Source organism: Agelaius phoeniceus, chromosome 4 (genome assembly GCF_051311805.1).
Source record: "Agelaius phoeniceus isolate bAgePho1 chromosome 4, bAgePho1.hap1, whole genome shotgun sequence".
Taxonomy (NCBI): Eukaryota; Metazoa; Chordata; class Aves; order Passeriformes; family Icteridae; genus Agelaius; species Agelaius phoeniceus.
The window spans coordinates 13,971,355-13,998,830 of NC_135268.1; the positions used below are offsets into that span (position 1 = coordinate 13,971,355).

General features: G+C 49.1%; 1 protein-coding gene and 1 long non-coding RNA gene across 7 annotated transcripts in view; one reads left to right on the plus strand and one right to left on the minus strand.

The window, feature by feature from the left end:
* Window positions 1–27,476, plus strand: part of LOC143693929 (uncharacterized) — a 107,932-nt gene that overhangs the window by 64,651 nt on the left and 15,805 nt on the right. The gene's annotated exons all lie outside the window — the stretch shown is intronic.
* Window positions 6,410–27,476, minus strand: part of ANTXR2 (ANTXR cell adhesion molecule 2) — a 76,780-nt gene continuing 55,713 nt past the window's right edge. For both annotated transcript variants that reach the window (XM_054633669.2, XM_077176920.1), the window contains exon 17: window positions 6,410–7,452. In XM_054633669.2, coding sequence (XP_054489644.1) covers window positions 7,414–7,452 — 39 coding nt within the window. In that variant the 3' untranslated portion in view covers window positions 6,410–7,413. The remainder of the gene's footprint in view (window positions 7,453–27,476) is intronic.

The window sequence follows — 27,476 nt, forward strand, 5'->3', positions numbered from 1 at the left end:
CTGTCATGAGGGAGGGCACGGCTCCCAAGAGGAGCCCACTGGGATTTTTCAAAGCAGTTTGGGGAAGAGCTGAGCCTCAGGTGTGCAGCAGAGCTGTGGTCTGCAGTTGTCCCTGCAATTCTTCTCTGCTTTCATGTGAGTGGGACAAAACCAGGTGATCTTTCCAGTTGTGATGACAGGACATCTCAGGTGTTTCCTCTTCAAGATGTAGCAGCGAGTGGTGGTGACTCAGTCTGCATTTGTAGCCGTGCACAGGCGATGTCCTGGTGTCTGTCTGCTGCTGCAGGACACACGCTAGGCCCTGAGAGCCGAAGGAGTTAAACTGCTTCCAAATAGGCCTCTTCATGCTAATAAAGTACCTTGGAGCTGGTCCAGCAGGCAGACACCTGGGTATTATCCAAGCATCTGACACCCCTAGAGAACCAGAGCCTTGATGAGCTTTGCACACTCTCAGAAATCTTGGAGAAGAAAGGAGGCTTTCCATGGAAAATGGATTTTCAGGGCCAGCTGAAGGACATGACGTTCAAGATCATTGCTTTAAAATAATTTCAGCTGCAGTTAATGTGAAGCAAAGAAGAAAAGAAAACCCAAGACAGTGAGAGGATAATTAATTCTGAGTTGGAGCTGCAATTTGGAAGGGCTGTATTGTGAAGTGACCCTTTTCCAAATGATACCTGCACTGGCTCTTCTCAGAGAGCCCTTTGCAGTGAAATGTTGTGTTGTTTTACTTTTACACTGTACGTTTATTCACCCCTGGTGTTACAGGGTGACCTTGAGTTCAGCCTTGCAGAGAAGGGCCTAGTGTAGTGAGGAGGTTCTGCAGGGAGCTCTAGCACAGGCTGGGCTGAGCAGAGCCCTCTGGGGCCAGCTCCCCTCTCTGTGCTGTGGCAGGATGGTGCCTGGCTGTCCCCTGGATGGCTTTTGTGGCACCCTGCCATCCATTCTGCTTTGTTCCTGTCTTCTCCCTGACCACCACAGCATGCACCCTTATCAAGAGAGGCTCTGCAGAGCCCCCTCTAGGACCATGGAGCATCCCTTTGGCAGGGCACAGTGTCCCTACTCCCAGGGTCTCTCCCCACGGAGCCCTAAGGGAGCTCTAGGGTCAGTGGATCACCCTGTCTGGCTTTGACCTCCTCTCGCTGGTCCGTCTCCTCCACTCCTAGCACATGTTGTACTGAATTTCTCCAGAAGCTGAGAGATGCTTTTTATGAGGAGCTGTTCCAGGGACTACAGAATATGATGTTTATTGCTGCCATTCCAATGTAATTTGAAAAATATTTATTTCTGGCCTACTTGCTTACAGAGAAACCAAAAAAAAAGTGTCGAGGCCAGAGCTCTAATGAGATTCACATTTTGGACATCAGATCAGTACAATAATGCATTTCACACTGTTGTTTCCTAATTTGCCTAATCAAATAAAAGGAGATGAAGCATCACAGAGCCCAACCTCCCCATTCCAACAAGGCAGCACTGAACCCATCACTTGGCACTCAAATTAATTTTCCCCACGCAGGTTGGCCAAAGCACATAATTTAATCAGCGTCTTGCAGCTCTGTCAGTAGGCACCATCTATCCCAGGGGCTGGCAATCCCAGGCAGCTGTCCCAAGGAGCCACAGGGTGCATGGATAGCCTGGAGAGGTTTGGGGAAAGAGGGAAAGGTGTCTCAGGTCACTGCAGCCCATGCTGTTGCGGCAGGTATCGAGCAGTCAGGTTCTGTGCTGTGCTAAATCCCAGGGAAATCCTTGCTCCAGTGCCACAGGTGGAGCAGATGGGTCTCTCTGTGCCCTCAGGAGATTTTCCAGCAAAGCGAGGGCTGTTGTTGGAGCTTGGGCAGGTGCTTGGGGCCAAGGTGGGGCTTGAGTTAATGCTAAAACCAGTGGTGTGGTCAGGGAGGCATTTCTCAGTGACTTAGTCATGTCTTGTTACATCCTGAAATGGGCGGGACTCGTGCTCCAGGTAAATCCATGTCCCTGAAGGCAGCTTAAGAAGCAGCATGCTGTTTGGGACAAGTTTTCCTAAGTGTGCTGCTGAGCAGTGCTGCAGGGAACTGGGAGCTTTTGGGTACTGCCCAATTCACCACCCAGAACAAAGCAGTTCCACTTAGAGAACCTGAATGCTGAGACCTGGGACCCCTCTCCTGGCTGTGGAGCAGACCTAGGAACCCCTGGCAACAAATGCTGCAGGATTGGTGCCATTGCAGATGCTTTTCTCCTACAATGTGTTGGAGAATTTAGCAGTATTTGAGATTGTGCTTTTAAAGGAGAACTAATCAATGGGATGGGTTTGGGATTTTGTTATGATTCACTGGGAGTCAGGAATGTTATTTCAGTGCTGGTGACGACCTAAAAATGATACTCAAACCCCCCAAAGTATAAAACCATGTTTGAGTTCTGCTTCTCAGGAGATCTGTCCTGGGCTCAGCTGTGCTGTAGAGCACATCCAGCTTTGCAGGTGGGGTTTTTGTCTCAGAAGGTAGTTTGTTTCCAGTTCCAGTGAGGACAGCTGTGGTTTGTTGCAGTGGGCCTCTGGGCACTACTGGTACATTCCAGAGCTCCCCAGAAGGCAGCAGCAGCCACAGGCCCCAGCTGAGCAATCCTGTGCATTCCCGTTTGGGAAATTAGGTTCATTTACAAAATCAGGCAGAGCAAGCAAATTAAAAAAAAAAAAATAGTGTGAATTAAATAATACAATTTTGGTGCAAACACGGAAGTCAAATTTTGCTTTTCCATGGGCTGTAGAGCCATCCTTGTAGCACAGGAAGAACCATTGTGAGTTCACTGCCAAAACTCAAAAAAGTTATCAAGTAAAGGCAGTTTCTTGTATCCAAAGTCCCTCATTATATTAAAAAAAATATTGCAGCACAAAATTTACAAGCGCATCACAGGACCCAATTGCACTGTTAAACAGATGGCACCTACACAGGACCCAAAAATATATAACAATTTTAATTGAGCCAATGCAAAACAGATTTGTGAAGTAAAATAGGACATACCAGGTCTAATAAGGCCCTCCCTAGAAATTGTGACATTAGTTTTGTAAGGGCACAAGAGGTACTCAGAAGCTGCTCTTTAGCAGATGAAGTACTGCCTTGACTTTCTCACTGCAGCCTCTGAAGTTTCTGCTCAGCACACTGACCCTGCTGTGGCTTTTCCTGGGAGTGCAGTGCCAGCTCCCTTGGCCACGTGAGGCCGTTTGCCCTGTGTCCTGCTCTGGTGCAGCTCCCTGGGCCACAGCCCTGGCTCTGGGTGAGGACAACAGCCAAGCCCCTCGCTTGGCACGTGGGACGGGGACATTGCTCTGGTCACACCTGAGCTTGGTGTCTGCAGCAGGTGAACTGTCACCTGTGCCCATCCTGCTCCCAGGGCCACACTGTTTTGGATGCAGCAGCACATAGAGGGGAGGTCAGAGATGGATCCTGCCTCATGGCACTGCAGAGCTGAACTCCCAAAATTCCCCTCAGTGTCTCCTCTGGTGAAGAAGGGGTTTCCTAAGCTGAACTCTGAAGGCAGGTGGTGCTGGTGCCTTTGCTGCTTCCCAGTGAAGTAAGGAAAACACCTGTCCTGCAGCAGAGCAGGGTTCCACTCAATGAGAGAGAATGGAATGGGGATTTCTCCCTCATTGATAGCACTGGGTTTCTTTCACCTTTCCCTGCAGTCTGAATTGTGACCAATAAAAAAAGCCATTTCTTCCACACCTGGAAAGGGAGGTTTGGTCTGAAATGACGTAATATAGAATTCCCAAGTTCCTCCTGCACGTGCAGGAGAAACAGCAGAAAAGAAAAACAAAATCTCCCCTACTCTGAACTTTGACCTTTGTTTTTTCCCTGGACTTTGTGAGTATGATCCAGACCATGAGGACATGGTAAGGTGACAACAGTGATCAGGGCCGTCTGTGTCCTGGGAGTTTGTGAGAATCCCAGGAAAGAGATGCAAACCCATGATAACCTGCATGAGGTGCCATTGCTGAGAGGGGTCAAAGATGAAGTTATCTTTGCCACTAAACCCCAGCACCTCCAGGAGTGGGAATGCACCCCTGTGTGGGAGCATTCCAGTGTGATGAGGCTGAGTCGAGTGTGTGAAACAAACTGCAGTGTGGGAAATGCAGAGCTGTGGTGTCGCCTTAGGGATGATGAGAAGAGGGATGCAGCTCAGAAACTTCCTGCAGGAAAATCCCCAATAGGAATTAGTACCAGTCAGCCAGGACTGTCCTGCTGTGCCTAGGGCTCGGGATGAGCCTGCATCACAGCACTCAGAATTCCCTTCCATTTTGCCTTGGATCAGTCTGACCCAGCTCCCGTGGGTTACACACAGCAGGTTCATGCCTGATGAATGCTGTAGTTCTTGTTAAATCAAAAAACTGAAAGGGAACATGGCAAAATTAATGTTTAGTTCATATTAACTCCAGCCAATTCATTTCTGCTGTTAGGAAAATGTATAAAATAAACATAGCCTAGTTATACTGAGGATCTTCTTGTCCCCGTGAGTTCTCCCTTGCCTCACTGGTGAGAGGAGCCCTTCGGGTTTGTTTGGTGGCATTGCTGAGCTCTTTGTACACAGCTCTTTAGAGTTCTCTGAGGTATCCTGAGCACTCCTGCCAAGGAAATCTCACTTGTGTCATCTGAATCAGTGGATTTTATATCACCCTACGCCTCTTGCCCCCCAAATTATTTGTGATGGACATTTCCACACTGTGTAATAAGGAAACTCTCAAGTATTATCTGCATCAAAATGCCAAGTGTGAGGTGCTGTGCTATTGTGCCAGTTAGAAGGGAAAATCCGTGTAGGGACTCAAAATGCAGTTTTGCTTGAGATCAGCCTTTCTGTGAAGAACTGCTCCTTTCATGGTTTTCAATGAGCACAAGCAGAAAGGACAAAGAGTGATTAGTGGATTTCTACTTCGGTGTCTCAGTTGGTTACAAATATTCTTTGAAAGGCAGCAGAAAAACGTGAGGGAGAAACCCTCTTCATCTGCATGTTGTCCTGTTACACAGCACAGCTCAGAACACGAGCCAGCGCTCCAGTGATACCTTGGAATGTGTCGTGTGTACATGGAAAAGGAAGGAAAAGTGAGAGGGAGCCGATTGTGCTTTAACCTAGCATCTGCTGAGCTCAGTGCTTCCAGCTGTGCCACCTCAGTGCCTTGAGGAGGACCTCACCTGTGGACTTCACCTGTGTCCTGGCACACCTGCCCAGCGCTCGCTCTTGGTCTTGCGTTGGGCTGGAGACTGCACAGAGATTTAGTCAGGTGCTTCAGCTCAGCCAAGGGCTTGCTGGTTGGGCTCTGTGGCTCAGACATCCCCAGCCCAGGGCCAGTGCCACCCAAGCTGTGGTTTTGCAGCGACAGGGCGTCGCTGCGGGCACTTAGTGGTTCTGGTTGTGTGGCTGATGCTCCACAAGGCATGAGCAGCATCCTTGTGGTGTTGGAAGGGTTCTCCCCGGCCCTGGGTGGCTGGGTCCCCTGGGTGCAACTGTGGCAGCTTTCCTGGCCATGCTGTGCAAAGCAAAGTGGACTGCCTCTGAAAGTCAGTACCATGGGTCACCATGGCACTGGAAAGCAGAGGTCTGAGATGTGGGAATGATGGGGAGGCTATGGGGGAGTAGAAGATGGAAATAATGGCCGAAACTTAGATAATAATTTTATTTATAGTCTAATGTGCAGACATGGCTGTTGCTGATGAGGCTACCAGTGACATAAATAAACTCAAGCAGAAGATGTAAGCGAGTGGATAAATGTAAAGGCATCTTTGGGCAGTGCCACAGATTTGGACATGGACCAAGAGAATTATTTCTGTCCCTTGCGATTCCAATGAAGAGCACAAAGGAGATAATTAGCCCAGGATGCTCCGCATTGCTCTTTCCATCTTGCGCACATTCATGCCCACCAAATGTGAAATGTTCGCCTTTTCCCCTCCAACGTGATGGTTGTTGAACTTATTTTTAGTGTCATTTGATAAGCCTTCCTGCTCGCAGAGAGACATCCCACTGACCCAGCCACTGGTCATTGTCTATACCAGTTCCCATCAAAGCGGGCGCGCTTTGTCAGGTTTCGACTCGAATATCCATTCTGCCTCTGAAGTACAGTATCGAAAGTGACTGGATCATTTGAGCCTTTTTCTTCAGCTGCTCCCTCCTTCCTCCCCCACAGTGTTTCCGCTCACGCTAACATAATTTGGCATCGTCGACGTGACACGACACTGGTTTTTCTAAAAATTATAATACATACATTGTCGATGTTTGGTGATGGCCGGCGCTCCCATAAATTTAATTTCCGAATTGATGGAAAGAGGTCTTTCCCACTCGGAATCGTACCCAACGTTCGGCGCCCCCTCCGCCACTGAGGAACGCACATACAGTAATAGGTCATTCAATGTCAAAAGGCATAAAAAAGATGAGCAAAATCTTCACAGGCTGCTGCTTGCTGTTGCCTTTAATTATATTAATTAAACTTTGAAATTCTCATGCAAAGAGGGTTGCTGGCTTGTGACGCTGAAGAGCCCTTGGAGATTTGCGGGGGGAAAAAACCCTGAGATACCAGTGTAGTGGCTACTGCTTTTTTTAATCTAAAAAAAAATACACAAGCCTACGACTGCTAGGTATGTTTATAGATGATGATGTTTTATGCGCTACTGAACTGTGAATGCAGGAAAGGGGAAAAAACCACCAGCCACAGTGTCAAGGTCTTGAAGCATCAGTCCCTCCAACTCGGCTCGAGATCTCTGCTTACAGGCTGTCTTCCCGCGGAATAACGCTCTAGTAATTCCTTCCTGTCCCGGGTGCATAATGAAAGAAAGGTGTCTTCAAAAACTAAAGGGCAAAGTCTTGCTCGCTACCAATACCTCGAGGCATCCTGTCTACATTTTGTCATGCGTGTGCACTTTTCAGTGTTAGAGTGACAAGATTTCCAGTCAGAAGGTTCCCGTAAGGCACGACGGAGGGAGCTGGCAAGGGTTGGGAATCTGACATGGCTCTGAGGCACTTGGCTCTGCGCCTGCTTAGCCTGGTGGGAATTGTTATCCTGTGCCCGTGGCGAGTAGTCCCTGTGTAAATACCACGTGCCTGCGCCGCAGCTGAGGAACGCTGCGTCGCCGCTAAAAGCACATTGCGTCCTGAGAATCTGTAGTCCTTAAAAAAACAGCAAATAACAAAAAATAGAAAAGCATTCTCATCTTTGGTGTCTGTGCTGTCCCTTTGGTGGTGCACAGAGCCAGGCACACATGGCAGTGCTGCTCTCCGGGGCACGGGCAGAGCACCAGTGTGGAATTAGAACGCGGGCTCCCGGAGCAGGGATGCAGGAACCTGTGGAGCTTGGGCTGCAAGATGGTCCAAGGGATGCGAGGAAGGGCTCGGTTCTCTCAGCTGGGTAGGACAGTGGCAGTGTGGCTGTCTCTCCTCCTGGTATCTGCTTCTTCTCCTCTACTGAGAGGGAACTCGGGTGAAGTTGATACAGCGGCCCTGAGGGAAGAGAGAAGCTGTTACTGGTGGAGTAGCACACAGACAGAGGTTGCTGGATGCTAGAAGGAGGCTGTTGAAATTCAGATGTTTGGGAAAATAACAAACCCATGAAAAACCTTTTAAGAATTAATGGAAATTACCCGGAGTGAGGCACCACATTTGCCTTACAAATGCAGGCTCTAGGCAAGCATGAGGACATGGGCGACACATTCTGAAACTCCCAGGCCTTCTGTGAGCATAATTCACAAATTCTGTCAAGCTGCAGTGAGCAAACCCAAACCCATCTGACTGTGGGGAGGGAAGAACATGGGGAAGGCAGATCCTGCCCCCAAATCTCCCCTAAGTCAGGTCCTCACACAGTGAACATGGATAGATGTGACTGTTAGTTAGCAGAGCTGCTGCTGATCTGAAACTGCATTTTATTAGCAATAACCCTAGCTCTGCACCTACAGACTCTGTACTTAGGATCTGTAAATTGCTGTGCACAGAAGGAAAAAGGGTTTCTTGTGATGCCATATCCATAAAGGGGTCCAGGTGAATCCTGACAGCTTTCAGTGTAGCTGAAATGAAACCATTCCAACAGCAAAATCTTCAATCTTTTTTATTCATTTGGAGCTCTTTTAAATGCCTAAACTCTTACAGGATCATGGGGTGTTGGAGCCTGGTGTGCTGCCTCAAAGCAGCTCTCTGGCACAGCAGCAAATCCTTCCCTTTGGTCACAGGCATTTGTCAAGGATGGTGCCACGTGAACAGTGCTGGCTTTGGAGCAGGCAGCACTGCTTGTGTTCTGAATCCTTATTTCTGCTTTAAGAGATGCTCTGCTGGAGGGAAATTACTGCTTTCTTCTCAAACCTGGGAGATGATGGAATTGCCAAATTAAATTTGGGCTGAGTTTCATATTCCTGTCATTCATTTAGTTTGATCTCCAGTTTTTCTGGGTATCAAGGAGGGTGATGGCACACAGTTATCTGGCATGACTCAAGAAGGTCTTGGCTGGCATGAGAGGGGCAGTGTTCTCATCAAGGGGTTTCCTAATGTTTCAGTTCTGTTTCTGTCAGCTGTTTAAGAAATATAAAATGGGTGAAAAGGTGGGGACAGGAACTGTAAGAACTTCTAGCTGCCACCATCTGTATTATAAATGTAGAAGAGATGCAGAGAGATAAATCATGGAATCCTTTAGGCTAGAAGAGCTCTTAAGATCACCTAGTCCAACCATTCCTTCATCACTGTCAAAGCCATCATCGTGTCCCCAAGTGCCATATCCACATGGCTTTTCTGCCAGGATGAGTGGTTCTAGGCAGAGCAGGGAGACGGGAGAACCTTAAACAAGCAGTGCCCTTTCTGGTTCCCCTCTTCTCTCCCACATCTCTGCCCCCACCTTCTTTATTCCATGACTCATGGAGAAGGGAGGAGAGATAGAAGTTGTGTGGTCAGGCAAACTGTTGCCCCTGTCACTGGCAGGGAGAACACCCTGAACTGGGGAATCTCAGAGCCCTAAGAAACACCAGCTCTCCAAACACTGTCAGCATCAGACATGTAACATGTAATAACAAACAGACTGTCAGTTTAAGTGGGAAGTTCAACCATTTGCATTCTAGATGGGCAGACTGAGGCAGACAGAAGATGAAAGGCTGGTGTTCACTTGTTAGGGGTTTATCACTTCTGATCAATATAAGCTGCAGGTTTTTGTTACTAGAAACTCAGTGATGTGACCAACAGCACTGTCTCCTGCAAACTGGTGTGGAGAAAAAGCTCTGGACTCATGTAAGTCCTTCCTTGAAAGGCATCCAAAACCTCCCATGCAGCAATATCTGTGTCATCATAGAGACCAGCTTTTAGAAACAGAATATTAAATTCTTCTTCTGATTAATCTGACCTTTACAGAGACAACTATTTACTTAAGTAGAAGCACTATTTACTAAACATTAGTCTCACCAGTCTGGTTTTGGACTTCCCAATTAAAACATGCATGTTCCATGTAACCAATTTCACCAGTGCATTCTCCTCCTGGTGGCATTGCCAGCATACCCCAGGGTGGGGAGTTACTGTTGCACTCATGTCCCTGTGCTCAATTAAATCATCAATCCGACCAATTTGAGTTCTGACGTACCATGCCTTGTAAATCACTGGCTCATAAACCTTAACAATACCAACATGTAGTCTGTATGAAATTGCACTAAATTAGTGGTTTAGCACGAGAGTAATTAAAAAATGAGTTATGCATGCATTCTGTGATCTTTGCAGGGAATATAAGATCTGTCTCCATGCACCAGATCCAACAGGAAAAACCCCACTCTTCAAGCTCACAGATACACCAGAGGTACTGCAGGGTAACAATGTGGCAGGTCTCTAACAGCAAGAAAAAACAGGAGAGATCTATGGCAAGGGGGTTTACCTAAGAAGGAACTCTTTTATATGACATCAAAGCCATTTCTTTAGTTGTTGAATTTCTTACTGAATCTAAGTTACAGGACAGGGGATCTCAGAGAGTGGGTGCTCACACCAAACCCCAGGTTAGCCCCTCACCTGGCAATGCCCAAAACAAGGCACCATGAGGGGCCTGCAGGAGCAGCTCTCCCCATTGTGTCCCTCTCCAAGCCGTAAGGCTCTGTGGGCAGTGCTGGGGGCAAGGGGGAAGGAGAGATCACTTTGGGACAGTGTCCACCCTGGGCCTGGAGCTTGGCCCTTGACTGCGGTGAGCCAGGTGTGACGAGCACTTTGGGGTGTCTGTGTGTGTGTGAGCAGACACATGGTGCTGTCCCGCCATCCCAGTGGAATTCTGGGCTCCAGCAGGGGCAGGAGAACATGGCATGGGCTCCTTTGGAGCCCTTCCAATGTTCATCAGGAATTCAGGAAGGGCAGGTGAAGCAGGCTGGATCTGGGATGGGATGTGACCGCACTGAGCCTCCAGGCTGAGCTGCTCTGCCTGGTCTTGGGTGCTTGTCCTTGCGTGTTTCTTTTAGCATGCTGAATAGTTGTATCTGTGGGAAAAATTTCCATGGGTGGCATTGCTGATGTGTTCAGCATCTGGCTCAGGATTAAGAACAACTGCTTTTCCCAGAGGAGCACTTGGCAGTGCTGTCCTGCCTGGACAGTCATCGCTCTATGTGATACCCAATGTCCTAAAAGCTTGGCTTCTCCTGGCCTTGGAGGACTGAGATCCCCACTGCCCATTGCTGAGACTCGTGTGCTCCTACCTCGGCTGCAGTGTCCCATGAGGAGCACACGCCCTTTTGGGATTTGGCAATGATCATGCTCTCTGTGTGTGATCAGTGCCTGCAGAGCCACAAGGAAGGACAGGGCTTCAGAATAATGTCCCTCCCAAAACATGTATTGAACACTGTTGTGTTGTTTCTGTTGCCCCATCGTCACAGCGCTACCAGAGCATCTTCCATCCCCCACAGGCACATCCCTGTGAGCACAGCCTGTCCCCGGGAAGCAGTCTGCTCCCAACAGCTCCCCAGGACAGCCTGCCCAGGCTGCTGCTGCAGTGTGGGTCAGCAGGCAAGAACCTGCTTTATCTGATTCTGTTTCTTCTCACATACACCCTGTGGCCCAGCCTGCACTTGGCCTCCTTCTAAGGATCCAAGTTGAGGGCAGTGGGTTCTTCCCTGTAGCCCTTGCACAAACAGACAGGACTGCATACACCTCTTCCTCTTTGGTAATGCAAGGAAACAGGCCATTTCCTGCTTTCCACACCTCTTCAGAGTCATTACCTCCCCATCTGCTGCTCACTGGGATAAGGCATGGGCTCTGGACTGCACACTTGTGTGCAATGGGGACAGTAAAAGGGAATTCTGTGGGAGTAAAGCTGGGAGGGATTCAAACTGGGCACTGAGGTGCCAGTGCATGGCAGCACCTGCCTCAGAGTCCTGTTTCCTTGCTGAATTGATGCTGGCACTTCCCCTGGGCAGTGGGAGTAGAGCCAGAGCGCCTGTGCAGGGCCAAACCCCGCTGTCTGGCAGGGCCCTCAATGACCTTCCTGTTCCAGAGGTGGTAGAAGCAGCATTACCTACAGCTTGTGTCACCTGGCCCATGTGGGCACTAAAATCCTTCTGGCATTAAATCTGACCGCTCCTTCCTGGCTCCGCTGCCTGGGATGTATTTCAGTTACAACACTCAATCACCCCATAAATACCCACTGACAAGTGTACAGCTGAAGGGACGTTTATTTTTTTTTAGATCACTCTTTACTGTGGAGAAGGGCTGCTAACCCACGCCATCCTGTGCAGCTCCGAACAGCCCTCAGAGATTGGGTGCTGGCATCATCTCCCTCCCCTTTGCTCTTTGTCCTCCACAATGTGGTCATCCCTTGTCCCAGCCCCCTGGGAAGCTCAGGGTGTCGTGGGCATTTGAAACTGGTTTCCCATCCTGCTGACACCAAGCCCAGGGCTGTGCTGCCAGGCTCTGAGCACTCAGACCTCCTCTGTGCCCAGGTGTGCTGCCACAGGCAAATCCATTGCCAGTTGTTCCTGTCACCTGCAGCAGAGCCCCCACGCTGCCATTGTGCAGGTGGCACCTGCAGAGGTCCTACTGGGGACCCCTGAGCCATGGTGTGGGAGCAGGACTTTAACCCCTGGAGAGCTGCCTCCCAGTATGACCTGCTGCTGGACAGACTGTTTGTCACACAATTCATCAGCAGTAACTCCTTAGAAGGAGTGCTTCTGAACCACTGTTACTGCTGCAGGCAGCAGGATCTGCTCCTGGGGCTCCTTGAGGCAGCTTTTTCCCAGAATTCCTGAACTGCTGGCTGAAACACCTGTGACAGAGCTGAGGGGAGCTCTGAGAACACCACAGGGTGGGCTCAAAGGCTTCCTAAAGTAACACAACATCATGAAAAGAAATAAACTACAACTGAATGGTGCTTTTTGGGCCCTAGCAAGAATTTGTTTTTTTACTTCAACAAATTTTACCAGCAGCTTCAGTGGAAAGAGATGTTCATTTGTGTATTTTCCTCAGATTTATGTAATGTAGCCTCCATAGCATGCATGCATGAACCTCATGATCTTTCCCAGCAATCCCACAGTCCTGGACGTGAACTTCCAAAGGTCACAAGGTCTGGGGTCCAGGAACTGATTTCCCAAGGAAACCCAAGAAAAGGCTGAACAGTTACAGGTACCTCACAGCCACCTTCCACCCCTTAGACCTGCTTTAGCTGCAGGAAAAAAAGGGCAGGAAGATAGGACTAAGTTGTTTTAAAAAGTAGTTCCTATGTTTTCGCACCTGATAAATGCTGTATTTCAGAGCACAGGCCAACAAACCAAACCTGCCAGGGAAAGGTTCCAAAGAGGTAGTTTAAAGATGCTAGGTTGGAAGATTTTATTTTTCAGTGCTTGTAATTTAGCCGTGTGCTTGGAGTACACACTGAGGAGGGCAGGGCATGTTAATGTGTGAAATGCTGCTGTTGGCACATGGGGTGGCTCATACCCACTTGGTACTCACTGCATGGATGGCACTGCACACCCTGGGAGCCAAGGGTGTCTTTAGTGTGCTGGCAGCTGGGAGGAAATGCCATTAGAGCAGCTTTTTACCCATGAGCAGCAGTTATGCCCAGGGAAGTGGGCATATGGGCAAGTCAGCACAGTTGCTCCGTCTTGGCAGAGCATGTCACCAGGGGTGTATCCCTGCGGGATCCGGGTGCAGGGGCTCTGCAGCTCCCTGTGTCTGTCCCTATTCTCGCACCCAGCGAGAACCACCTGCACTTGGCCTGCGTGCCGGTGCCCTGCACCCTGTCGTGGGCAAGGTGGAATGGAGATGGCACAGGGCTGTGGGCAGCCAGGGAGTGGGCAGGAATGGGCGCTGGGCTGGCATCAGCACTGACCGTCCTGCCCTGACAGGTTTGGGTAGTGAGAAAAGGGAGGGATTTCTTTCCTTTGCCAAGTTTTCCGTGACTGCTGTATTCAGCAGTTGTCCAAATAAACTCCTGCCTTGACCGAGAATGGTTGTGACAAGCTGCCTCTCCTGTGAGCCGGCCTTCCAGGGCTGGGAGGAGGGAGTGCCGAGCTGCTGAGCCGGCCCATGGGCCTTGGGGGAGGATAAAACTGGCTGCGTTTGTAGCATCTGCTTCAAAAGGAGGTTGTGGCAAATATTTTATTCAGCAGAGCTGGAGGTCTCCTGTCTCTAGAGGGCAGGAGTTTGTTGTTTTCCTCATGCAAGGCAAGCATTGCTTATGCAAAAGGGAAGGATGTGGAAATGGCCCGCAGAGTGCCTATTTTTCCAGCACAGATCCTTTGGAGCGAGCGCCCTAGCTCACTCTTCCTGACTCTTGGCAGTGAGCCTCCCTCACTCCCAGCACTGCTGCCTCCCTGGAAGTACCCCCGGACCAGGTAGGGTGTGACCCTTTCCTGAAGGGCACGTTCTCAGTTCCATTGCAGGCGCCTGCCAATGGAGGGCTCTTCTCCTTCAGCTCTCCTTAGTCCTTGGAAGGCAGTGCGAGGCCGTGTCACTGCCCGAGGGAAGGTGCTCTGTGTCCTGGCGCTGGCCCAGCGCACACCTTGCCCAGCACCGACACTCAGCCGCTCACACACATGCTGCCAAAACCAGGACACAGCTCCTGCCATCTCCACAGTGATGTGCAATGCTGTCCCTGGGACAGCTCCCACTCCTTCCATGGGACACTGGGGGGTCAGACTGTGATTCATGCTTCCAGGTGAAGCTCCGAGAGCCACACGTGCAGCACTGCAGCATGTGGGGAGGAACAAGGGAGATGTTTTCTCCGAGACATGTCTCAGCTCTTTGAGCTCTTCCCAAATCTTCTGGGACGAATCCTTGCTGTGAATGGGGACCCCATTTATGTTATAGGGTGTCTCTAGACAGACTGATACCAGGCCGGATCTCTAGTGCCAGTTTCCTCATGTCAGCATCCTAAACAACTTCCTGAGTATGGTATGTCTTTTTTAGGAAGAAAAGAAAGATAATCTGCTACTATAGAGGCATCACACTTCAAGTCTCATAGAATCAAGAACTGGCCTGGTGAAACCATAAATTAGCAAATCCTAGCTTCGGGGCCTTTTTTTATCTATGAGAACAAAGAATATCAGAAATATGAAGTTCCTAGGGATGGCGTCTCTAAAGCACAAGTTAAATATTCCCATTACTCTTCCTTCCTCCCCTCTGTGCAACCACTGTGAGAAGAAAGTAATTTATCCTCCTCTGAAATCAGGTGTAGGAACAGATAAACCAGAACTGTCAGAAGACCTGTTCTCCTTAAACTCCACTTCTGCTCTATCATGACCTCAGCTCAGGCCCCCGAAAATCCCTTTCTTTTAGGAATACTTCCCAGTGTCCTTTTCCTAATCAGCTCTCTAACCTGGGCCTTTCTGAAGAGAGACTCTCTTCAGATGGCCCAGAGATTTAAGACTCAGGTGCTCTATGGCTTTAGGTGTATAAGTCATCCAGGCATGTGTTGTGAGCCTATAACAGAGCAGTGGTGGCACAGCATTCGGATCCTGGCCCACAGATTATACAGCACCTGACTGGCATATGGCAATTGCTTGTAAGGAGAGAAGACAGCCCAGTTCTGTGGTATTTAGGACACTATGGAAATCATTTTAAGCTAGTTATCATACAAATACTATAACCAAAAAATCCACTTCAGAAACTCTGTGGGAAGATGCCCATCTGTTTGAAGCAGTAGGCAGGGTTTAAGTGGAGGCTCCTAGGAGGAAGACTAGCAAGGCTGCGGCAGGAGGGGCAGCTCCCTGAGGTTGTGCCCACTTGGTTGTGGCTGGGTCTGGCCCTGCAGATGGGAAGGGAGAGCCCAGCAGGACCCTCGTTCTGCACACACACAGTGCACGTGGCAGCCCTCTAGATGCCACTGTCACCCAGCTGTCCCAGCCCTACAGTGGTGACAATTCCATGCTGCTGACACCAAGCACTGGGCCAGGAAGGACACGATGCCAGGCTGTTCCCCACCCCTCGGCCACGTCAGCTTCCCTGATACCATACAGTAAATTCTTCTTCCTGCAGACAAACCCCCAGCACATTTTTAGACTTTGGTTGGAATGCCAAAGGGATTAGTAATTCACACTTTTCAGGTATTTGGGCATCCCACTCCCCAGCAGCATACTCTGATTTTATACTGCCAAGGCATTTGCTACAACTCCCCCGTAGGTGCCAGTGTCACTAAGTTAGCAGCTCTGTTAATTTTTAGGCTTTGCTTCTCCTGTGCACCTTGCTGAAAATGAGGAATAGTTTCTTAAAAGGCAGCTGTGTAAGGCTCATGGCACTGGGATGTGGAGGACCCTGGACTGGGCAGTGACAGGCTTCAGTCTGTCAGGGGCTCCCTCCTGGCCCCCCAGGCTGGCCTGTCACACACTGTGCCGGGAGCCCCCAGTGTGGGTGCACTGGGATGTCCTCTCTTCCTGCCTTGAGAAGGGGGCCTGGGAGTAGAGGCTGTATTCCCTGAGATGTTTTTTCCTCATTAGAAGTCACTGCTACAGATGTGCCTGTGGAGATGTCCCTGTTCTCTAGCATTCAGGAGAGGTGTCCTGTGGAAACACCATCAGGCTGAGTTTACTCCTTTCCCTATGCATTCTTCCTAAATGTCCATTACCAGTGACTACGGGAAAAAGAGATTTGGTGGGGTGTTTGTGTGCTCTGAGTGCTGAGCAGGGACAAGGTATTTATGGAATTTACTCCATTGCTGCCAGACCCTGTTCAGATCCCCTGACTCCCAACCCCTCAGTGCCATGTTTCAAACATGGGAATGAGACCAGATTGATGAGTTTTTTCTGGTTTTCAGTTCCCACCTTTGCCTTTTTCGCCTTTTTCCCTTTGCTCAGTTTAATTTGTGTAATTAAAGTGAGTGAGGGCTTTGGAGGGGCTTTGTTACACATAAACCCAGAGAGGGTGGCATTAAGTGCATTTGCTAAATTAATAAAGAAATCTGCACGTTTGCTGTAGGGTTCTGTTGTTGATTTGGGAACAGTGAGCTCTTGCAAATCTCAGCTTTCACCTTGCCAATCCCCGTATCCCTCTAAGTGCACTGCAGCTCCTTGGAACCTGTGGGGGGTTGGTGCTGGCATCCCTTCACTAGATCACATTTATGCATTAGTGCCATCTGTGCCTGCTGCACCTTCTGTGAGCCAGCCTGGCCAAGTGACTGGCAGTTATCTGGGACTGCACACAAAAGGAGAGGGGGGAGAGAAAGGGGGAAGGAGGAAGAGTCAGTAGGGATGGCACCTGAAGCTTCCTCTGTGCTGGTGGGTCTGGGGAGCACAGACCTGCACTGGGGTCCCTCCCTGCCACTCCTGAGTCCTTTCTCTCTAAGTAACAGAGAATACCTCTCTTGTGGCATTCAAGCCAGTTCTCCCTGTCTTTGTGTTCTGGAGGAGAGACAAAGTGCTGGGACATGGGGAAAGAAGCTGCTGCAGTCTGGGGACAGTTTGGGGACAATGCTGGGCTTTGCACTGTGCAGTGTTTCCCTCAGGGCAGCGCTGGACCCGAGCGGTGCCGTGGTTCTGTGAGCAGGGGAGGAGCAGGAGGGAATCCAGGGGTGGCCATGCTGGTTTATCCATTTGCCTTCTGTTCGGGGTCTCTGCTGGTAAAAAAACCTTGTGTGTGAAATGGCCTCTGAGGAGTTCTCCCCATCAATAATGAGACAGGGGAGCGTTTGCTGCTGTTCCTGTGCAGGGAGCTGAACTGCTCCCAGCACCCAGGCCCATGTGGATGGAGTCTGGACATTTAGACATCATGAACTCCCAGCTGAAAGTCTGGATTGATCTGTCCTACACAGGCAGGTACAAAGTACAAGAGCAGACAGAAATACAGATGCAAGAGTTCTTACACTGAACATAACTATATGCTAAGAATTTAGAAGTGAATTATCTGGCATAGAAATTCATTGAATCATTGCAGTGTCAGTCTGTCCAGACAAATAAGGTACCTTACCCAGCCTAACTTTCATCAGGGAAGGAGCACACGACCTCCTGGCAGGGGTGGTGAGCAGCCTCCTGAGCTGAGCAGGAGGCTGGGGAGTCATACCTTCCTAACAAGGCTGGGGAGTCATACCTTCCTCTCAAAGCAGGACTCACCTCTGTGTGTGCCTGGACACTCCCCAGAGTGAAGGACCTCTCCTCCTCATAACTGAGTTTATAAGTATTTACACATAATAAGTACCTCTTCCTGATTTTTTTTTCTGAATGACCACTTTCACACTATGGAGTCTTTTCCACTTAGAATACAATACTTGGAATTCAAGATTTGCTTTTTCATTCTTTCCATATGTTCTGTGTTAAACATATGCTATACTTTATATTTAAAAACTAGCAGCAGCAGACTGAAAAAAAAATTGCCCACACCACACCACAAAAATATGTTTGCTTCATTATCCAAAGCTTCTAGGTTTCTGTAGTTTTTTACCAGGCAGGGGGAAGCACCCTCGAGGCCAGTCTAAGAATGGGAGATGACTCAGAGGAGCTGTGGAGAGAGAGGAACATCTGGCCCTCACTAAAGCGTGGGTAAAGCTGGCCAGAGCTTAGAGCTATACACAGCTGGGTTGAGGTGGTGATGGAGTTGTCAGCTTTGGAATTAAGGAAGGAAGCTCCTCCAGGTCATTGAGGAATCAGCCTTGAGTACTTGGGTAGTACTTGAGCCGGCCTCTCTTGAGAAGCTGCACTGATGCCAAAGGAAAAGGAGCAGCATGTGCTGGGTGTTTAGGTCCCTGCCCAGTGCCCTTCCCCTCCCGCTTGGGCTGACCCAGATTTGCTCCTGGGCATGGAAGTGCAGATGGCTTGGCTTGGGGGGGCACACACCTGGGCACAGCACAGGGCCAGGCCAGGATGGGCATCCATCCAGCAGCACTGAAAACCAAGGAATGCACTCCCCACTGTTTGAGATCTGCCTGGCCTGGAAGGCTGGCTGGGGCTGGGGCATGGCACTGCCAGGGACACTGTGCTCGGGGGCATTCCCAGAGCCTGGGGCAAGGCTGGGGGCTGCTCCCAGAGGCCAGCCTGAGCCCTGGCTCTGAGGAAGGGCACAGTCAGATCTCCCCAAAGGAGCTGCGCACCCTCCAGAGGGTGTGTGGGCATAGCATAACCCCCATCAGTGTCACTGGGAGCCTTGTCCTGAGCTACCTCCTGACTGAGGAGACACTTGGGAATGCCACCAGGAGGAGGACAGTGGAGTTCTAAAGGATTTGACAAAAATTCGAATTATCCCACCCTGAGAGATTCAAGCTGCCTGAGGGATCAGATTGGTTTGATTGGACAGAGGAAAGGAACAGCTCCCACAAAATCCCTGTGTGAGAGCTGGGAAATGGCTGGGAACGGTTAACTGGAGGTAAAGTGTAGGAATGCTGTGATAAATGGTGAATTTGGGAAAGGTGGCGGGGTTTGTCACAGCTATTACAGAGCCGAATGAAGCGTGGTTGCCATAGCAACACCATGTTTGTTGTACACAGAATTGAGCCGTGGGCTGCCCAGCACCCTGCTCCCCCTGGGTTTGGGGCTTTTCTAGGACTCTTGGACTCACAGTCTGGGAGACAGGAGGCAATGCCCCGGTGTCCTCCTGCTAGGTATGGATATTTTAAACTTTATGAAATCACTGATAATTTAGACTTTGTCTCTGGAATTACCTGGTAAATTACCACAGCAGCATTCAGAACTAAAAAGCAATGAGGTGTGCGCAATTACCTTCCGAAGCTGCAGCCACACATGGACTGAAGCCTGAATCTAATTGCAACATGGGTAGATTGGTGCCTTTTCTACATCCTTTCACTGATGAGCATGTCAGCTCTTTGGAGTTGAAAGCACAACAGAACCAAAGCCTGCACTGACAAATCAGAAACTTCTGTATAAAAATTCTCTGGCAAAAATGAAACACAGGTTCAACTATTGTAATTCATTGCATATTTCAAATTATACTTTCAAACAGGTGCAGATGAATGAGTAAAAATAGCTTTATGAACTGTCCTCAAATGGTTTACATGCATTTAACTGCAGTTAATGAAGGGCTGATTGAAGCGAAATGATTTCTAAAATTTTTAAATGACCCACGCATGTTGTAAAGGCTTCTTGTACCAGCTGTAATAAAATTCAATCCAGCTGGTCTGTCCTTAGCCCTTGCAAGGCCTTACTGACATAAACGGCACTTTTAAGCCCACTTTGCTTGTGTAAAACCCCCTGGTCCAAATTGTACCTTCACACAAACCAGAGGAGGTTTCAGAGTCTGTGAATTACATCTGCCAAACAAGTACACAAATTCAAGCCCTTATTTTCCTGGACTGATCCCGGGGCTCAGTTCACACAGGAAGGTGCACAAAATCCAGCAGTGTCATGTAACACTCCATTAGAACGTATGAAATGCAAAGATACTGGGAAATACAGTTAGGAAATACACTTATAAAATCAAGCCAAACAATTAGGATAAAAAATTCAAAATTCAACAAACTAAAATCCAACAAACCAAAAATCCCAGCAGGAGCAGCTGGAATGTGGTCTGTCTCTGCACTGATTCCAGTCAGATTCCAGAGCAAAGTCTTTCTAAAGTAAAGGCTGTTCCAGCAGTGCTGCTGCCCCACTATCACAGCATTATAAATTAATGCCAGAGATGCCAAAAGGCCCCTTAAGTAGAAAATGTCAACATGCAAATGTTGAGCAGGAGATTCAAGGAGCACTGGGAGCTTCCAGGTCCCCCTGGGACAGTTCCCCCACCCCATGAAGCCCTGGGAAAGCCTGAGCCCCCGGCCCTGCTACAGCAGCTTTGCTGGTGGAAGCACATTCCCCTGCAGACCAGGGGAACTTGTGGAATGGCCACTTCTCTGCCACAGGCCCTGTGGGGCAGTGTGTGGAAAAAAATCTTCCACCCTGTAGAGGAGCACACAAACTCATCCAGGGCTTCCACACAAAGAACCAGCTTGCGCCTGTGCAAAGCTGCCGCCTTTGAAGAGGCTGGCTGGGGAGGAAGGAACAGGAAACACGGAAAGAGGAGCACACAAAAATCCCTTTGCTGCTAGAAGTGAGGGACTTACACTTAATTGATGGCAGCGTTTGGTAAGTTAGGAGAGCTTAGTACAAACCTCTAATGTGCTCGGGGCATAACCTGTGTGATCTGTGTACGGTTTGCTATAGGTGGAACATGAGCAGGACAGACAAGTGATGCTTCTCTGTGAAGTGTTCCAAGGCCTGTGCATGTGGCACTTGGGGACCTGGGTCGGTGGTGGCCTTGGCAGTGCTGGGCAGGTGGGCAGACTTGATGATCTGAGAGGGTTTTCAATGTGACTACACCAAAAACTCAGCACTGTAATGGGTCGTTTCCTGGTGTCTTATTGTAAGTGAGGACTGTAGGAGTTAGGTGTGAAATGACACCAGGAAACACTCAGGGAAAGTGTTTCTGTGGAAGACTGAGCTTTCCTGTACCACAGCACTGGCTGTGCTGTGTTACCTGTCCAGCCCTGTGGTACCTCTTTGGGAGGACATTCTCACCATGCCTTCATTAATACAACTAAGAACAGAAAAAAGTGCTGCTGCTCTTTATCTTTTTCTTTCTCCTTCCCCCAGACAAGTGAATTGGCTGTTCCTAATTAAAATGAAGAAAAAAGTGGCATAAGCTTAATTAAGATTTTAATTCAGTTAGAGCCTATAGGAATAAATCACTGCAGACTTGGTAGTGAAAATCAGAAAATACAGTTCCTCCTCTGTCACAGAGATGGTATAAATGATGGGAAATCCTGAGACAGGGATGCAAGAGCTTACAAGTGCAGGTGTGTCTATAACCCAGGTAATAACCCTGTGGTTGCACATATGCTGGATCAAAGAGCACGGAAACTGGCTTTCCCAAATATGGGTAATATTCCCAAATCTGGTACTGGATTTTTGGGTGGGATTTTGGGACATGGACCCGTTCTTTGGAAGCATGGGTGAGAAACTGCAAAACACGTGAAACACTGTGTTTTTCCTAAGCAAAATGATGCTTTCCTTAGGATTAAGTAGTGGTGGTGAGCACAAGAACAAAACACAAACACCTCTCAGCTGATGGCCTGACTGTGGCAGGTGGGGTGAAAATGGACAGAAATAAGGCCCAGGTAGCCTCTCCTCCTGAATCTGCACAGAAATCCTGGTTTTACTGTGCTCACAGAATAAACCTAATGAAGATCCCCTGACACAGACAGAGTTCCTTTGAGCAGCACTTCAGACTGTACAAATTATGTGCATTTTAAAACTAAAAACTGCAGTAATTTTAGCAGTTCTATGATTTTTTTTAATGTAGGACTGTATCTTCGCTCCTTGGCTAGTAGATTCTCTCCAACAACTCTTATTCTCAGACTTTTAGTATAAGTTTTCAATTCCAAATCAGGAATTCCTTCAAATTCCTTCCAAGAAATTACCAGCATGTTATGAAGGAGAAGGGACTGCTGGTTTTACAAGACTTAAGAATACAGAAAATGCATCATAGGATGTTGAACAGGCACAGGACGCGTACGCTGCATTTTTCTTGACTGGGAATTGGGCTCCTCCCTCAGCTGCTAAGGGTTCAAGTCCCTGTCTGAGCACCGTGAACACCTCTGCCCCTCACAGGACCCCTTCCAGAGGTGCCATCCCAGCGCCTCCCAGGGCAGGGACGGGCCGGCCGGCTCCCAGGGCCCCGGGGCTGTTGTAGCAAAGTGTGCAGTTGCGTTTTCACCGTAATTAGGTGCCTAATTGTGCGCCTGGGCCGGGCTGCTGTATTTGCATGTGGACTTAATGATGATTTATCGAGGAGCTCTCTGGCCACACCTCGCTCTCCAGCCTGGCAGAGGCAGCCACAGGGTGAGAGGTGAGCCTGAGTTCTGGCTTCTCCCCAGCTTTTATTTTAAACTGAACACCTGTTTCTCTTGGGGTTTTTAAACCACAGGAGCAAAGGGAGAAGTCCAACTCCCAGTGTCACTGAGAGACAAGCACACTGCTGCACTAACAGCTGGGAAAAAGAGAAATTCCAGGAAAAAGGCCAGGGCCAGGTTAATAAATGACATTTCCATGCCAGGCGTCCAAACAGTGCTGATGTTGAACTCATTCAGTGGTGTGCTGTCAGGCAATAACCTGTACCAGCCAAGGTCAAAAGGGATCTTCTTTCAAGAGAGATAAATTCTTCGTGTCCTCTCTCAGGATCATCCAGCTGCCTTTTAACTCAGAACTGCCTGAACTCCAGCACTGGAGTTATCAGGGCCAGCTCAGCTGCACAGCCACGCAGTTGGACGCTTAATAGACACAGCACTGTGAAAATGTCTATTATTTCCCTTCAGTGAAACACTTTTTAACTACAGCATCCAATCACTCTTTATGGCGTATGATGTCAAAAACACTTACTGCACAAGCAGAGATCTGTGTTTCTTTTGCCACAGACAATAAATCTTTAGTGTCTTCTCTTGCCACGCATCACTCCACTTGCTCTCAGGAGGCACCATACGCCTCTCTTTCCCTCTGCCTCTTCTAGCAAGGTCACTTTCCAGTGATGAAACAACTTTTCCAGAAGGTATAGTGTTCAATAATTAATACCTACTGATAATAGCTTCCCAAAGCAGTGCTTTAAAGCTCTAATGCTCATCACAGACTTGCAGTGGGAAGAACCCTTAAAATAGATCTGAGTAGCACATCTGAAAATACCAGCCTCAGGAAGCTGGGGTGCGTGTGACTGAACTTGCACCATGGAAACAGACAGACCTGTAGCCCTGGTGCCAAAGGAAGCCCAGCCCTTCCTCTCACACCAGGAAGCATGGCTGTACTGCAGGTGCGAGCAGGTCAGGTCACCCCTGTGCAGTGCTCTGGTGTCACCTCCCGAGCAGGCACATCTCCTGCTGCTCCTGCAGGTTCTGTGGGAACAGGGTCCCCAGTGGGAGGATGCTCAGGAAGGTGCCCAGCTGCAGACGCTGAGGGCTCTGTGGGTGCTCAGGCCATGTCAGACAGGCTGGGGACAGACCCTAATCCCAGAGTGGCAGCGAGCTCAGAGCTCCATTTCCCACCGCTGTGGTGGAGTTCCCTTCTCCCAGCCATCTCATTAGCACCAAACTGGCCTTCCCAAGCCATCTTCAGTGACGGCAGCATTTGGCATGCATGGCAAACGCTGTCCCTGAGCATGCACTGGACAAACCAGGGGATCAGTAGTGTCAGTGTTTCTCCTGGCTGACAGGGGGTGCCACGTGGCTCAGCCTGAACTGCTCAGTAGCTGAAGCAGTTATTCATAAAACTGCTCCTCAGAGCCATCTCAAGAACAAAGCTCCGTGCCACAACTTTCTACCTAAGCAGTGCAGTCCTTGATAGCTGTAGGGGCTTTGTGTAGCTCATTCTAGACTGGTGTAAGATCTAACTTGGCTTGGCTTGTGTCTGGGTACGAGGTGAAATCTCTGCGCCCTAAGCTCTGCAATGAGTGTATTCATGGGAGAAAACCTGTTTTATGTTGCTCCACTTTGGCCCCAAATACCCTTGTCACTGTTTTAACAGTGTGACTCTCCCATTTTCACCCCCTAGAAATGCACTGTGAACCCCTTTAACTACATCAGCGACACTCTGCTCCCAGCTGGTATTCAAGGCTCACCAGGGGCATCTCTCCTTCCCCTTCTGGCCATGGGCTTGCTTCGTTACTTGGGGCTCACATCAGCTCTGCACATGTGCCTCAGTTCCCCTTGTCCCTTGGGAGAGCCCTGCTGCTCTGCCCAGAGGACACACTGCATCTAGGGATGTATGGCCAGGGCCCAGTGGGAAGGCACGTCCTCCCTGCTGCGGGGGGGACACAGCACACTGCGTTATTCCTGACTTCTTCGAGCCAAAACCTAGTATTACTCTCCTCTCTCTCAGCAGAGCATTCATGGATTTATAAATCAGGACAGACTGACATCAAACACGCCCTGAGAGTGCCTCGGAGCATTCACAGAGTGCCAGCTGGGCATGTGGCTGGCTTGGGAGGAAAGGGCCTTAATTACAACCAGCATAGGAAAAATTTAAGGAAGGAGGAAGAGTTCTTTCAGAGAATTCTCACAGTTCTAATGCACAGATTCCTAAGTGCAATGGAAAAATTACATCCATTATATTCCCCTAATCCTTCAAACACTTTTCCTTTTTATTGTAAATGTTGGTATCAGAGGAAAAAAACCTTACTGAGCCGCTGTAATCATGGAGCCGATTGGCCCCGATGACCTATAACCACCTGCTGGGGCACAGTCATGTCACCAGAGGGGACTGATGGCTGCTCCACTGTGGGAGCAGGTGGGCTGGGAGGGACATTCCCAGCATTCCTATCACTGCCCTGGCCACTTCACTGGGGAGCCTTTGTCTAGAGATGTTGTTTTAGTAAAGGCATGGCAGCAAATGGCCTATGACTGTTGTGGCTGGGTTGTGGGAGATACTCCAGGTTCAAGACAGGTACCCACAGCTCCCCAAGGGGGCAAACAGAGATGGGAACAGGGCAGCCAAGCAGTCCTGAGAGGCAGGGAAGCAGCCCTTGTAAGAGGGTGTGCCTTCAGACATCCTCTCTGTCTCCTGGGCGAGCAGGGGGGCACTACTCAGAGTTTCTGGGGGATTCCCAAATTCAGGGGTGCTCAACTGGGCTGGGAACATCCTTCCCAGAAAGGACTGATATTCTCAGAGACCTTGGACACTGCTCTGAATGTTCAACTCTAAATAACCATTTTCTTTTGGATCATAATATGCTTATTCTGCTGATCATTTTACAGCCTTTCCAGATTTTACTAAGTTCTATGTTTTACTATAATGTAAAATAAAGTATCATCCTTCTACCTAGGTACAGAAAGATACAAAACATGCTACAAGCTCCTGTGTGCTTTGCACCCTCACTTCCTCTCTGCTCAGACAGGCACAGTTTGCATCCAGAAAGGGAACTTCTATTTCACACTAGTAAAGAATTTCTGTTCTTCCACTGGAAAAAGGTGATAATGAACTCCAAGAAAATCTACCCCTTTTTCATTGGATCAAACTGTTTTACACTGCTGCATGTGGCCTGCTGGACTAACAAATAAAGACAGGGCAAGGCTGTGGGAGAAAACTGCAGACAGAAATGTGTCTGAGGAACAACCATTACTTAGGAAGGAGCAGTACTGAGCCCCAGAGCACCCATGAAGCTGCAGCAGGGAAGTGCTATCCTAGGGAGGCTGTCACCTCATCCCCAAGGTTGTGTTCACAGCCAGATGTGTCACCTGTCCTGACGCTGCAGGCCAGGGACACTGCTTCCCTTCCTTGGTCACCTGTCCAGCACGGCTTGGAGCCTGGCAGGAACTGAGCCCACCTGAACTGCAATGATTGATCTCATGTAGCATTTGCCCACCAGTTCCTAGAAGTTACAGAATTCTTTCTGGAGTGACTGGGAGGGGACAGGCCTGTGTGCACCACAAACCCTCTGTGACAGGGAGCAGCACTGGTAACCATTGCTGTGCATTGCATTGCCTTCCTTGGAGACTGTGCTTAAATTGCAGGAGGCTGTGGCATAGCCAGCCCACAGCCAGTGGTCAGGAAATGTTCTGGCTGGGGAACACCTGCCCAGTTTAGAATGCAAACAACTGAAGTGTTACGGGGGTTTTGTTAACGCTTTATGGATCTGTAGGTCAGAATGCACTTAAACATGCAAAAACTGATTTCAGAGCAAAAGTAATTTTGAATTATGGGAATGCACTAATAAGATCAGAGGCAATAACTGTAATTTTGGATCACTTTTCCTCTCCCTCTCCCCACTGTCTGCCTCTCCCATGCAGCAGTCACATCCAGCAGCATGTGCACTGTAGTTCTACCCAACTTTTGAAGAGCTGTAGGGGAAAACAGCTCCCTCCCCCTGCCTTCTTTTGGATAATGTTGTGCACAAAAGGATTAACGTGTGCAACTGCTTACAGGCTTTAGAGCCCTGGGTTGGCAGGGCCTGGGTGGGCACATCTGAACATGCCCTGAACTCCAGTAGCTGCAGTTTACCACAGGTTTGTAACAATTCACCCTGGGTGACTGAACGAGCTTGAGCTGCCACAGCTATGGTCAGTAATAGCACACCTGCCAGGTGAGACAGAAACTCACTTTATAGAAACAGCTTTTCCAAGGTGTTTTCACATGCCTTTGCTGTTGGTTAGAGGAGTGAAGTTAGAGGCCAGTGAAGTGACAGAGAAACCAGCCTAGTTCTGTTCACCTCATTCTGTCACCACCTCCCATCTCAGAGCCTCTCTGGCTCTGGTCACTATTTCCAGCATCACCTGACTCTGTTTTATCAAGTATTTGTGCTGATCTCCTCCAAAATGGCAGTGGAACCACAGCCTGGACTTTTTAAAATGTACCATGTCACTGTGGAAGAACACTGGAATGTCTCACTTAAATCTGCAATACCAAGAATGCCATTTGAATGCTAATCTAGATAAATGGCACATAAAATTGATCTGGATTAACACACATATCAATATAAACAGAGGTATGGGAGTTCAGAGTGTGGGAATGTAACCTTTGAGTGAGGTGTTTTTTCATTTCCATCCCCTTTTGCTAAAGACTGTGTGAGTGCAAACGCTTCCTCGGCGCTGCGTGCGCGTTACCCATGCGAGCAGCTCCCATACAGCGATGTATGTATGTGTAAATTGTGTGAATGTAAATATAGATAGGCCATATGTCCCCAAAGTCCCAAAAGAGCATCTGATGTTGATATGTAGACAGTGTGTTAAGGACCTTCCTAATTAATAAGCCAGATTAAAAACCTCTTGGCAATCAATTAAGATTAATGACAGAAGTCATTCTGTCTCCCCCTCCGCCCGCGTCTCGGGCTGTGAAAACCCTGGGTCGGGAAACTTTAATCCTGTTATCTGCTGCCTCCTTCATCTGCAAAGCCTGGAGATTAGCTCAGCGGCCATTCCCGAATCCCGGCCAGCCGCTCGGACAGCTGCCCTGTGCCGCCAGCTCACAGGGGAGGAATAATCTGGCCAGGGGAACAGGCCTGCTGCATCACTCTACTGCAGCTCACTCCATGGGAAAGGTGTCGTGAGGATGAGGAAAACAAATGTGCTTGTTGCTTGGGAATCCTGTTCAGTGAGACACTCTGTGATTACCAGCCCCTGCCCTGCCCAGGGAAAGGTT